This window comes from Ammospiza caudacuta, chromosome 3, assembly GCF_027887145.1.
Source record: "Ammospiza caudacuta isolate bAmmCau1 chromosome 3, bAmmCau1.pri, whole genome shotgun sequence".
NCBI lineage: Eukaryota > Metazoa > Chordata > Aves > Passeriformes > Passerellidae > Ammospiza > Ammospiza caudacuta.
Genome location: NC_080595.1, coordinates 22,730,965 through 22,743,372, shown reverse-complemented (window position 1 = coordinate 22,743,372; position 12,408 = coordinate 22,730,965). Strand labels below are relative to the sequence as shown.

Below are 12,408 nucleotides of genomic sequence, written 5' to 3'. Positions count from 1 at the left end.
AGCATTCAAACATACAGGAAGAAAAAAAGTAAACCAAGTGTGTGTCATCTAATCACTGTTTTGTGCCAGGGCTACCTCTTTATTTTTTAAAGCCAATCTTGTGCTCAGAGTGGAAGTGATGCTATTTTTAAAATGATTTTGCAACTCTGTAACATCCAGCCTCCTCTGCTAGAGCAACACTTGGTAAGTGTAGGAAAAGCAAAAAAGGTTTTATGAAACATGCTGCAGATATAACCACAGGCTAAAATCACTAGCACTGAACTTATCTTCAGACTGCCTTTGCATTACTCATTGCAGTATCACTGTCAGACAGCCATTAAAAAGTCAGTTTGCAAAATAAGTAAAACAGGGCTTGGCAAAATATCTGCAAGAAATGGCCGCCACCTGCACTTTGCTACAAGGTGTTATTTAATCTTTCAAACTTGCTTTACAAGGGGGTGAAAATGTGGGAGGTGATTATTTCCATCTACCTCTGCTCTCGTGAGACCCCACCCAGCGTGCTGTGTCCAGCTCCGGGGCCTCAACATAAGAACAATGTAGAGCTATTGGAATGAGTGCAGAGAAGGGTGATAGAGAGACCCAGAGGTATGGAGCACCTCTCCTGTGCAGACAGGCTGAGAGTTGGGGTTGCTCAGCCTGGAGCAGAGAAGGCTTCAGGGAGACTTAGAGCACCTTCCTGTCCCTGATGGAGCCTACAGGAAACCTGTAGAGGGACTTACAAGGGCAAGTAGTGATAGGATAAGGGGGAATGGCTTTAAATTGAAAGAGAGCAGGTTCAGGTGAGATGCTAGGAGAGAACTCTTGACTGTGAGTGTGGTGAGGCACTGGAATATGTTGTGCAGGGAAGGTGTGGATGCTCCACGCCTGCAAGTGTTCAAGGCCAGGCTGGATGGGGATCTGAGCAACCTGGTCTAGTGGAAGGTGTCCCTGTCACAGCAGGGGAGTTGGAGCAAGATGATCTTTAAGGCCCCTTCCAAGCCATTTATGATTTTATGTTTTTATGAAAATATTCCTTGAAAGACCTGGCTTCAGAGACAAGTTTTCTAAAGGTAGTAATTACTATACCTACAGATTTGCAGCAAGTCTACTGAAAAATTTGAAGGCAAAATAAAAAGAAGATGTTTTATCTAGAAAGTAGATGTGAGCACGCTGAAGTGTACTGTAGTTTTTATCATATTCTCTCCAACCTTTCAAGCACTTTCTCAATGTAGAAGGAAATACATGCACCAAAAAGACATGAGCAAAGGATACCTATTCCTCCCTACTGGGCAACACAGAAAAAACCCATCACAGCATGTTACAGCTCACAATACATCTTTATTTTATTGGAGATGTTTACAGAAAAGTCTGTGAATTACTGCTAGCCTAAGACTGACCATTGGGGGAGCCAGGTTATGGTTTATGGCTTTGTATTTGAATTATTTAAAAAGGTCACAAAACTGATTGAAGTTTAAGGGGCTATTTCAGTCTTGTTAAAAAAAGTTCAATTCACAGATAAAGGAGAAGGTTCTTTCACTAGTGATTTAGTAACTACGACCAAAGAGGGTGTAGAACTTGGCAGGGTTTTTGCCGCACACACATCTTGCTCCAGGCTGGAGCTCACAGAGTGGCTGGAAGGGTATGCAGAGGCTTTTTGCTCCCATGGATGGAGCACCAGGCTCAAGATCTTGATCCCTGAAACAAAAGGATATTAATAAATATATTCATAAAAAAATATTTCTATTAAAAAATTAAAGTGCAATAAAGTGTTTTTTTTACATAAGTGATTTATACATAAATCTTAAAACTGCATTAATTATTCTCAAAGTTCCAGAGCTAAGGAAGTAAATACACTGAATTATGTAGGACAGCAGGAGTCTGTACATAAGTGTTATACCCAAAGGCATCTTGCATATCTGTTTTGTATTCAAACCATTTTGATTTTGATCTTGGTATATACCCTCAGTTATATTTTACCTGGCAGTGGTCTTCTTGATCCAATCCTCACACTCAATTTCCCCACAGAAAGGGATTTGTACAATCTGAAGGGAGGAGAGGAGGGGAGAGGAAAAACCCAACAGTTAAACATGTAGAAAAATCATCTTTGTTTCTGAAAGATTCCTAAATCTTCAGATCTCATACACAGATCTCAAACTGGGAAAAGTTCCAATTGTTACAAATTAATTTCAATAGCTCTTCTTCATCAGAGCAATAGATAAGCACAGTCATCCCTCCACAGTGCAGTACGGAAAATCCTACACAAACCAAAGCACCATTTAAATATAAATGTTTTTTTTTTAACCAAATACATCTTTCTTCTGTGCAAAGTATAAAAACTCTTTTTTTTATCAAATATTCTGTTTTTCAGGAAAAGTTTAAAATTTTCAAACTACTGAGCAAATGCTCACCTTATACACGGTAAGACAGTGCCCTAAAAAAGTTCCCATTTTAATTCCATTACTATGAATTTTCATTTTTTCTGAGCATACATTATTTTAAGAAAACAGAACAGCCAACAGCACTTTTCTCTGGGGGCATGGGGGTGGGTGTGCAGCTTCCTGCTCTTCCCTTCGCTTAGCTTAACTGAAGAAAATTGAGAGAGTAAGGCTGAAATAATAATGTCACACACTCCTCTCTGTACTACTCTTAGCTATTGGAGCAGATCTCTTGCCCCTAGTTTCATATTCAACTTTACTGATTTTTTTTTTATTTTTAATGGACTTCCACAGAGAAAATTCAGTTTGCTACCTAGAGGTAGCATTATTGTTAAAAAGACACCCCCCACAAACATTTGAACACTAAAGAAATGCTGATAACTGAGGGCAACCTCAGCTACTAAATTCAGCCTTCATTCATTTTAATTGTATCCAAACTGTGAATAAGGTTTACTCAGTGCATCTTTCTTTCACCTAATTTACATTCTTACTGCAAAATCCTCTATTTGTCATTAACTGGAACACGCCTTTAGTAGACTTCACTTTATAGCTTCACTTTCTTGTAACTGAAAAAAGGAACTATTACCACTCTACTACACTGTTCTTGCATTAATCTTTTGTTAGTGAAATGAAAAACAGTCCACATTTTTAAAGAGCTAAGAGTCTGCAATTCCATTAAGGAAAAAACAGCAGCAGGAATTAAACAGGAACACTTATTTAATCTTAAAAATTTTCGTCTTAAACAGCAGTCAGTGCTAATAGAGTGCAATTTCAAGTAATTCAGAATACATATGCTATAAAATTATGTTAATACAACAAAAATAGGTAGAGAGTGAAACAAACACCAAGTGGCAGATTTTTTCAATTTTTTTTTCAATTCAGATATGCAGCTCATAATAAATTCATATAACCTAAGTACCAAAACAGCGGAAGTGTCCAACATGGAATATAAAATTATTTGTTCACATTTCCAAGCTTAACAACATTTAGATTACATTAGAATTCTAAGCGTTATAAAAACAGCTTAATTCTCTTTGTCATATCTAGAATCTAGCTGCACACAACAGCAAGTGCTGGACATTGCTAAATCAGTCCCTCCTCTGAAGTTCATCATTATTCGTTTAAATATTGTTCTAAATTGAATTTAAGTGCAATAGAAATAAAAGAAAATAGTATAATGGAAGGTCAAGCCTAACCAGGAATAACTTTAAATTATTTTTGAAGTTTAACAGAGTATTTATAGATTCTTGGCACTTGCACATTTTTCATCAGGAAATTTTCAGAGTGGATCTAATTGGTACACAACCCCCTGATCTCTCTCTATAAAACAGACAAACTTACTAAGTAATGTTGGGGATTCTACCTTTTGAACACATAAACATCCAAACACATAAACAATTTCCCAACCTGATCTGTGACAGAATTTCAGGGTTAAAAATTTCTCTCACCAGTTCTTTGTAAAAGAAACAGCAGCTGAATTCTGTGCTGAACACTTAATCTCTCATCTAAACTTCAGTACCTTTTCACAGATGTTTAGATCAGTAGAGCTCACTCATCCAGGTGATGGATTATTTTTACTATAAATTCAAGGAGGTTACTGATTTGCAGTAATTCTTAATGAACTCAATGGCTTCTACTCAGGTCATAAAGGTAAAACTTCCTTAACGTAAAAAGCTTGTACTTTAAACTCTTACCTGGACACTTATATGAGACTTAGTAAGTGTTTTGTCACTGCATTAGAATGACAGTGAGGTTATTGTAACCTGAATGAAATGTTTACATTACTCTCTCTTACAAGCATGCTCTGATAAAGCCATTACTTTTAAAGGATAAAAAGGGCATGAAGCATAAGAATAGAAGTGGTAAATCCCCTTACCTTTCCTGAATCAAGCTCTTTTTGAAAGTCCTCCATATTACTGGCCACCACCATATGACTTTTTAGGTCCTCAGACGCTCTAAGAAAAGGAAAAAAATTCAGTCAGGGCAGATTTATTCACATAAACTCACTGGCCCAATGAGCTGAGTTTTCAGATGTCTTTCTGCTACTGATCCTCAAGGAGGTAAAATTTTGATTAATTGCTGATGGGTTGCCACACATTTCACTGTGCTCATTCACACTGTTGTGCCCATCAGTTAAACACTGACCTGACGCAGACAGAAATAAATACCATAGATGTGTATTTTGCTTTTAAAATTATCTTCTAAATCTAAATCACAAGATGCTTTTGAACTAGGTAAAAATATTCTGCCTGTAAACAATTTTTATCACCAGAGAAGGAAATAGAAAAGCTCATCTGCCACAGTGCCATGTCAACACCCTGTTCTTCTCAGTGGACTTACGAGCAACATTCTGCAGTGAAGACCTGTGAGGGATTTTGGCATTTGCAGTAAGGGCAAAAAATAGTTTCAAAAGTATTTGATTGCTTACAAGAAAGCAATCCTGTGAAGGACAATAGGGTCTTAAAATACACTTCTGGACACAGAACTTCAGCTACTGAAGTTACTTGGACAGCTTTGTGTCCTTCAAAATTCTGCACCAAAAGCATCTTTCACAAAGGAGTCCTGTACACAGGATCATAGAATTATTTAGGCCGGAAAAGACCTCTAAGATCACTGAGTCCTTCCACTAAGCCAACACTGCCAGGCCCACCACTAAACCACGCCCAGAAGCACATTTATATGTTTTCTGAACACTTCCATGGATGAGTATTCCATGACTGTGCTGGGCAGCCTGTTCCAATGCTTCACCAAAGCTGCAGTGAATAAATTTTTTCCAATGCCCAATCTAAACCTCCCCTGGCTCACCCTGAGATCATTTCCTCTTATTCTGTCACATGTTACCAGGAAGAAGAGACCAACTCTCACCTGACTACACCTCCTTCCAGGTAGTTGTAGAGAGTGATAATGTTCCTCCTGAGCTTCCTTATCTCCAGAAGAAACACCCCTCCACTCCCTCAGCCACTCTTCACAGGATTTGTGCTCTACACCCTTCACCACCTCTGCTGCCCTTCCTTGGGCAGTGTTAAGGTCACCGGTCACATAATGACCAATGGGTCACACTTATTTATGGTATGTTTATGGTGTATCTATTTATTAATAATACATGTGAACTCATGGATGTATTTTTTAAAGTAAGTTCACAACCTTTTACCTTCTGTTTCTTAAGAACAACAGGCAGCTCATATTGCTGAATGTGAAGGAATTTAAGAGGTAGAACATTATACAACACAAACAGGAAGATGAGCCTAACCTGTCCTTCTCCACAGATAAACCATTAATGTGAGAAGTTCTTCTGACAAATGAAGGGCACCTGTGATTAGCAGAGCCATTTACTGTAACTCTTAGTTTACCTGCTGTAAAGGTTTACATGGATCTCCTCCAAGATCTGTTTAAGTTTCTCTTCTGCTTCATGTTCAGACAATGTCAGCTTCTGCCCTGTGTCTCTTCGCACAGCTACAAACTGTTGGCTCTTCATGTCTCGTGGTCCCACTTCAACTCTGACTGGGACACCCTTCGTGGAAAAAAAGAATTCATAGTTAGGATGAAGAAGGAATTCTCACAATAGTTCATTTTCTCTCTGTGGCTTTTTGTTTGTTTGAAAGTCCAGTCTTAGTATAGACCCACTTGATATATTTAAGTTTCTTTGGAAAAAAAATCACTATATATTCCAAAGCTTTAATGAATTTCTGTCTTTCCCACCCACATTCTTTTCACTTGTGCATTCTACCCTGCTTCACTAGCTTGGGGACTGCATCAGTGCCAGCATGCAAGTAATATTGAGGCACTGCTGAAACTGCACTAAGTTATCCCACATACTGCAAATCAGATTTTTTAAGTCTGAACAATTAAGACTTCCACACTAATTATAATTATAATGTTCTAGTTCACCCATTAACACATTTAATTCTGTTTTCAAAGAATGCTTTCAATAGCATTCAACAGGTATTGTTTTAACAGCAAACAGCAAAAGTTCTGTTAATTACAGCCCTAATATGAACATTAATTGCATTGAATATTTGACTACAAACAGCTAATTGTTTTAGCAAAGTAAGTAATTTCAAGTAATTCAGAGTTCATCAAAGTTTATCATATCAAAGTTGATAAACTTTGGTGGTAAGATGTAATTTCTCATCCCCCTTACACCATCAGGCAAAAAGATTTTCCATGTTACTGAAAAGAGTCAGTTAAGAGTCTATTGTGTAACTTACTTTCTCTACATCCCAACATGTATCCCAGAGGGTACACATTCTTCCACAGGAAATGAAAAGAGTGAATAAAAATACGTTTGGGAGGATTGTTCCCCCCCTCTCCCTCAAGGAAATTGAATCAGTAGGTTTATAAGCTAAAACCATTCCACAGTGTTCAAAAGATGAACAGGAGAATCAAAACCTGTACCAAGCCTTCTAAGCACTGTGTACTCTGGAATCTCCTCAGGTTCACAGCTTCCAAGTGATTCCCTACACTCCCTCTGCCTCCACTACCTTAATTATGCTAAAAAGGTGAATAATACAGTAAAATCCATCTGATCAATGAACTATCTAATACTACATCTACTATTTACTACATAAAGAGCTACTCAAAACTGCTATTAACAAGCAATTCAAACTGAACATTCTAGTTTATGCCCACAAAGCATTGTTTCCATAATAAAAACTTGGAAGGGAGTATCCAGTACTTCTAATAGTAATATTACTAAGTGAAAGAATAGTTCATGGTCCCTTAGGAAGATTTCCCAAGAAAGCAGTGGAACTAGTACCAGACAATACAAAAGAAGTACCACTGACTTGGTTCTTTTAGGAAGTAACATCAGGAGTTTGCTACACTGACAAGTGCATAAGGCAAAATATTTTCCAGTTAATTCTTTTACTTCTTATTCCAGCACCTTTGTATTTTTTACCCTACAAAATTCCTTATACACTCAATAAAAGAAGTGTATTGTTCCTGCAATGAGCCTGAAGTTGCAGTTTAGGTATTATACTGGACACATTAGTAGATTTTGTGAAAAACATCAAGTTTACCCTGTGCTGTGTGCCTCCTTGAAAAACCTAATTTTATTTAGAAAGTTTTCCAACATAGCTTTACAGTACTAGAGGTCCATTAAAAAAAAAGGTTACACAAAGGGAAGAGAACCTTGAGACAACAGGAATTTTGAACAAATTGGGTCACTTCTATCAGGTTACTTGGAAGATTAACATATTGAAACTGATTTTAAATTCAGAATAAAAATAAGATTCCAAACCAACACTCCACACGTCATTCAATTTTTAATTACCATTATTGCCACTGTTTATTCTGCTCACTATTTCTGTTTTATAAAAGCCTCTTACATTAGAGGAAGCAGAACTGTTCCTCTCAAGTGCTGTATGAGGGGAACATGGTAATATTGAAACAAAAAAAGTGCTCCTTTCTTTTCTGACACTGCAGGTTTATCTTCTCTGTTCTGCTGTATGCACAGAAGGCTCTGCTGTGAGTCAGGACATACTGAAGTATTAGCACACATTTCTAAAAATGCAACTAATTTATGCTTCTAATTTAAATTTCTAGGTATATAAGTAGAGCCCTGGAGGTTTAAAAATCCCTAATGACACGCAAATCCTAGCAAACAGAACAAGTCTCTGAAAACACTTTTCCTTCATTTATTCACTAAAGCGATCACTGATTATCAGGCAGCAGATTTTAATTTACAGAACAGATCTGCTTTCAGAACAGAGGGCACACATAGCATACCTCATATATTCCCCTCACCTAGGCTTCAAAACCCCTCCTGGCAAGAAAAGTACCTTTAGTTCCCAGTGGTTGAACTTCCAGCCAGGTGAGTAGTTGTCTCTTAAATCAGCCCGGACACGGATGCTGACAGCAAGCAGCCTGCTACGATATTCATTACATTTCTTCAACAGAGCCTCTCTGTCCTCTTCAGAAAGGGAGTTTGTGATACCACAGGGAATAATTACAACCTGCAATAGAAAGGACATGTACTTTATGCTACAAAAAAAAAATTAGCTCATAGTTATAAAAAACTTGAAACCAATATTGTGGCCCCCTGTTCCAGTAATTTCCTTCATGCTCTCAGAAATGAAGGACACATTTCACTTTTCATACTAATGGCACAGGTTACATTACTTCAAATGGATGAAATATCAAAGGGGACTGGTCCACCAGTATCCTAATGACTTGTATTAACTTCACACAGCTACTCTGTAACTAGAGAGCTCCATCCTATATTAAGTTTTCCAGCTGCCTGACATGAAACACCTATGAATTCCAAGACAAGAAAGGAAACTAAAGCAGTTTAAGGCATTTTTACACACCTGAATACAGGCTACACGAGGTGGGAGTACCAATCCCATGTTATCTCCATGAATCATTGTCATTACGCCAATAGTCCGAGTGGTAATGCCCCAGGAATTCTGATAAGCAAACTGTTTTTCTCCTGGCTTCTTGGGGTCTTCAAACACAATTTCAAACATCTTTGAGAAATTCTGCCCTAAATGATGTGACGTTGCTCCCTGAAATAGATGCACACAGAAAATTCTATTCAATGGAAAGTTAAGTTTATGAAGTATCAGTTTAAATATTTATCTTCCTATATTTAATGAGAAAAATATTATATAATAATATTATAGATTATTATTATTAATAATAATAAAGTAAATACCTGGATAGCTCTTCCACTGGCAGATATAAATGCCTCTAAAGTGGTTGTATAATCCCCCCCAGCAAACTTCTCCTTCTCTGTCTTTCTTCCTTTCACAACAGGTATTGCCAAGAGATCCTCATACACCCGAGCATAGAGATCAAGTATCTGCAGCACCTATGAGAAACAAGCAATTTTCAGAATTACTCAGTATTTAGCATTTGTTAAATCTTGAAATATTTTTATGTGACAGAGTCTGAAATCTCCAAGATTTAACACTTTCTCAAAACTATGTTTAGAAACTAAGATTTTTTTCAATTACTTCAACCTTTGGATGTTATTTTCCCTGAGTCAAAAAGCAACAACTACAAGTCATGACAGAAAACAAGGAAAAAAGTTTTAAAACTGCACAAAGAAAGTTTTAAAACTTCTGGCAGTAAACACGTGGATGCATTATTTAAATTTTTAAGGAAAACTGATTTTTAAGTATTTTTAAGAAAAATCATTTTAAGGTAAGCACACACTATATATCACACTCTTCAAATTCCCCATATTGTTTGTAGAGAATGAAGCATCAGAAATGAGTTACATCTGGGAAAAAAATTGGTTCTAATAAACTTGGCATTTTTCACAAGGGCGCTAAAAAAAAAAAGATATCCTTGAGATCTCAGTACAAAGATTTGTTTGTGTTGCTATGGAGTAAGGTAACTTCCTGAAAGGAGAAGCACCAGTGCATTTGTTTTTACCTCCTCTGCTGCTTCTTCATATGTTGCAAATGCTGTGTGACCCTCCTGCCAAAGGAACTCACGAGTGCGAAGGAAAGGCTGGGGATGTTTGAACTCCCAGCGCTGGAGGGGCAGAAGCAAACAAAATTAACACTATGAAGTGTCCAATTATTCTTACAAATAATGTTTATAAGCAAGTATGAGAAAACCTTCAATAAAGATAAAAAAGCCAACTAGTCAGATTTCTACTTAATACAATCAACCACATACATTGATAAAGAATGTTTTATGAGAAACACTGAGAAAAACATATCATATAAACCATGGTAACAATTTTGCCTTAAAATATGTGCTGTGATCATTATGATCATGCCAAGTCCACAGAGAATAACTGTCCTACACTGCACTTGTGATAAGAAGAGGTACTCAGGAATTGTGTACACATACCACAACACTGCACCACTGATTAAGCTTGATAGGAAGATCCCTGTGTGACTGCACCCACTTTGCATAGGAAGGATACATTACTGTAAAAAGAAAGCAGCTTTGAGTCTCCACACAATAAAGACATTTATGTCAAACTTTTCCTTTTGCTACATATAAGCTTAACATTCTCTGCTGTGAGAAATATGCTTTCATGTTTCAGTTACTTTAAAACAGATTTTTTTTGTCTTAATACATAATATTTTCACCCAGAGTACTTCCACTTCATCCCAAGGCTCTGCAAAAGAGCTTGGTTGCTGCTGGTCAAAGTACAATCCAGACCTTATTATTTAATGACACTGGGTTTGAATTGCTGGCTTACAGTATGGTAAATACACCTGGGCTCACAACTAGGAACTCCCTGACCTCAAGATTTCAGGATGCTTTGCTACACCTGACTCAATTAAAAACTCACCCAGTCTTAGGTCTAAAAAGGCTTATTTAAATTACTCAGAGGAACAGTTACAGTCAAAACACATGCAAAACTGAAGTGAATCATGAGTTGAAAAAAATTTCTTATAAACACTATAAACCAAATAATCAAATGTGTTTTCAGACAAAGTAAGTCAGTCTTCAGGATATTAACCAAAAAAATTCTGAAAAAGTATGCATTTCCTAAAAATGTCTATTTAAGGGAACATATAATGTGGATTTGCTATGAGCAGCAACAAGATTAAGAAATTTTGCTAAGGAGTTACAGAAAACATTCTGAAAAATTGGGGCCTCCACTTTTCAGAAAGGACTCTTCTGTCTACCAGCTACACTCTACATAGAACTCCACAGATAAGTTTACAGCCAAACTACATGAAAAGAGACTCACCTGTTTCACTTGTGGGACGTATAGCAATTGGTTCAGCCAGTTCTGTTTTCCCAGATCTTGTGACCCAAGCAACCTAAAAAAAGGAGAAAATAAAAAACAAGTTTGGGAAAATATACTCTAATCCCAAACTTACTTTATACCCAGCTGCAGTCTAAGTGGTTGGGTTTTCTTACAGTCAGATTAAAATGAAGTGTTGAAGTGTACCTCAGGAGCAAAGTCAGCAATATGAGACTTCTCCGTCTCTAAGGCAGCCTGGGACACAAACATGGGGAAGTAGCAGTTTTCCACTCCAAGTTTCTTGATCTCTGCATCAAAGAAGTCTTTGATGGCTTCCCAAATAGCATGAGCCCAAGGACGAAGAATGTAACAGCCACTGACATCGTAGTATTCAATCATCTCTGATTTTGTGATCACCTTGCAAAAGATTAATCAGAGGCTGAAGTTTCAGTTTGTGCACAGAGAACATTCAAGTGTGTGTCATGCAACTCAAGAGAATCTCCTACTTAAAACTGCTCAATTGTTAGCAGCTAAGATATAATTTAGGGTCATTTGTGTTACCTAGAGAAGGTTAACCAGGAACACTAAGCTTAATAATAGGTCTGAATACTGTAAACACTTAACTAAAACTGAATTTCATGAACCCAAGTAAGAGACTATTGCTGCTTTCCAGGAACAAAAAAACCCGCACTCGTGTAAGAAATGTCTCTAGCTCATGTCAGAAAAGACTTTTATTTCTTGGAGTACAGGCAAAAATTATACTACTGACAGGAAATGTACACAACTGACAGCTACTTACAGTCTCTCATAACAAGACTAATCAAAACTAATCATCTCGACCTGGGTTGTTTTCAATCTCACAAGCCAGCAAAATTTTTAAGTATCAACAGATATTCACTTCTGTTATGCATCACCTGGAGCTGAAATAAAACTTTCAAGTCTGTGAAATTCTTATAATTTCAACTAAGTTTTTTACTCTTAACAAAAGAGGAATTCAGGTATGAAACAAGGAAATCATATGTATTATATATAATAAGGTTGGGTGGTTGAAACTCACCCTTTTTACAGCTTATTAAATTTATTCAGATCTTCACTGCAAGGCATTTCTATTTAAGACCATGATAACATAAGACATAGAAAAGAGCAAATACTTTGCTTTGTATTGAAAAAACAAAAAGAAACTCAATCAGGATGTAAATCCCAAACACACATTGATTTATAACAGAATGAAACAATCAAATCAAACTGATGTGCACTTACCTGAGAGAACCACTCTGAAAGATTTTCTTCTTTCTTAGCTTCTAGACCCAGCCTATGGTATGACAAAAGAACCAT

General features: G+C 37.0%; 1 protein-coding gene across 6 annotated transcripts in view; it reads right to left on the bottom strand.

Moving 5' to 3' along the window:
• Positions 1-1,297: 1,297 nt before the first annotated feature.
• The window catches only part of EPRS1 (glutamyl-prolyl-tRNA synthetase 1), a 37,514-nt gene continuing 26,403 nt past the window's right edge, over positions 1,298-12,408 (bottom strand). For all 6 annotated transcript variants that reach the window (XM_058800705.1, XM_058800707.1, XM_058800710.1 and 3 more), the window contains 12 exons: positions 12,334-12,385; positions 11,281-11,490; positions 11,077-11,149; positions 10,221-10,300; positions 9,795-9,896; positions 9,070-9,225; positions 8,723-8,920; positions 8,195-8,368; positions 5,765-5,925; positions 4,291-4,369; positions 1,957-2,021; positions 1,298-1,674 (listed from right to left, as the gene is read on the bottom strand). In XM_058800705.1, the coding sequence (XP_058656688.1) occupies positions 1,524-1,674; positions 1,957-2,021; positions 4,291-4,369; positions 5,765-5,925; positions 8,195-8,368; positions 8,723-8,920; positions 9,070-9,225; positions 9,795-9,896; positions 10,221-10,300; positions 11,077-11,149; positions 11,281-11,490; positions 12,334-12,385 (1,501 nt within the window). In that variant the 3' untranslated portion in view covers positions 1,298-1,523. The remainder of the gene's footprint in view (positions 1,675-1,956; positions 2,022-4,290; positions 4,370-5,764; positions 5,926-8,194; positions 8,369-8,722; positions 8,921-9,069; positions 9,226-9,794; positions 9,897-10,220; positions 10,301-11,076; positions 11,150-11,280; positions 11,491-12,333; positions 12,386-12,408) is intronic.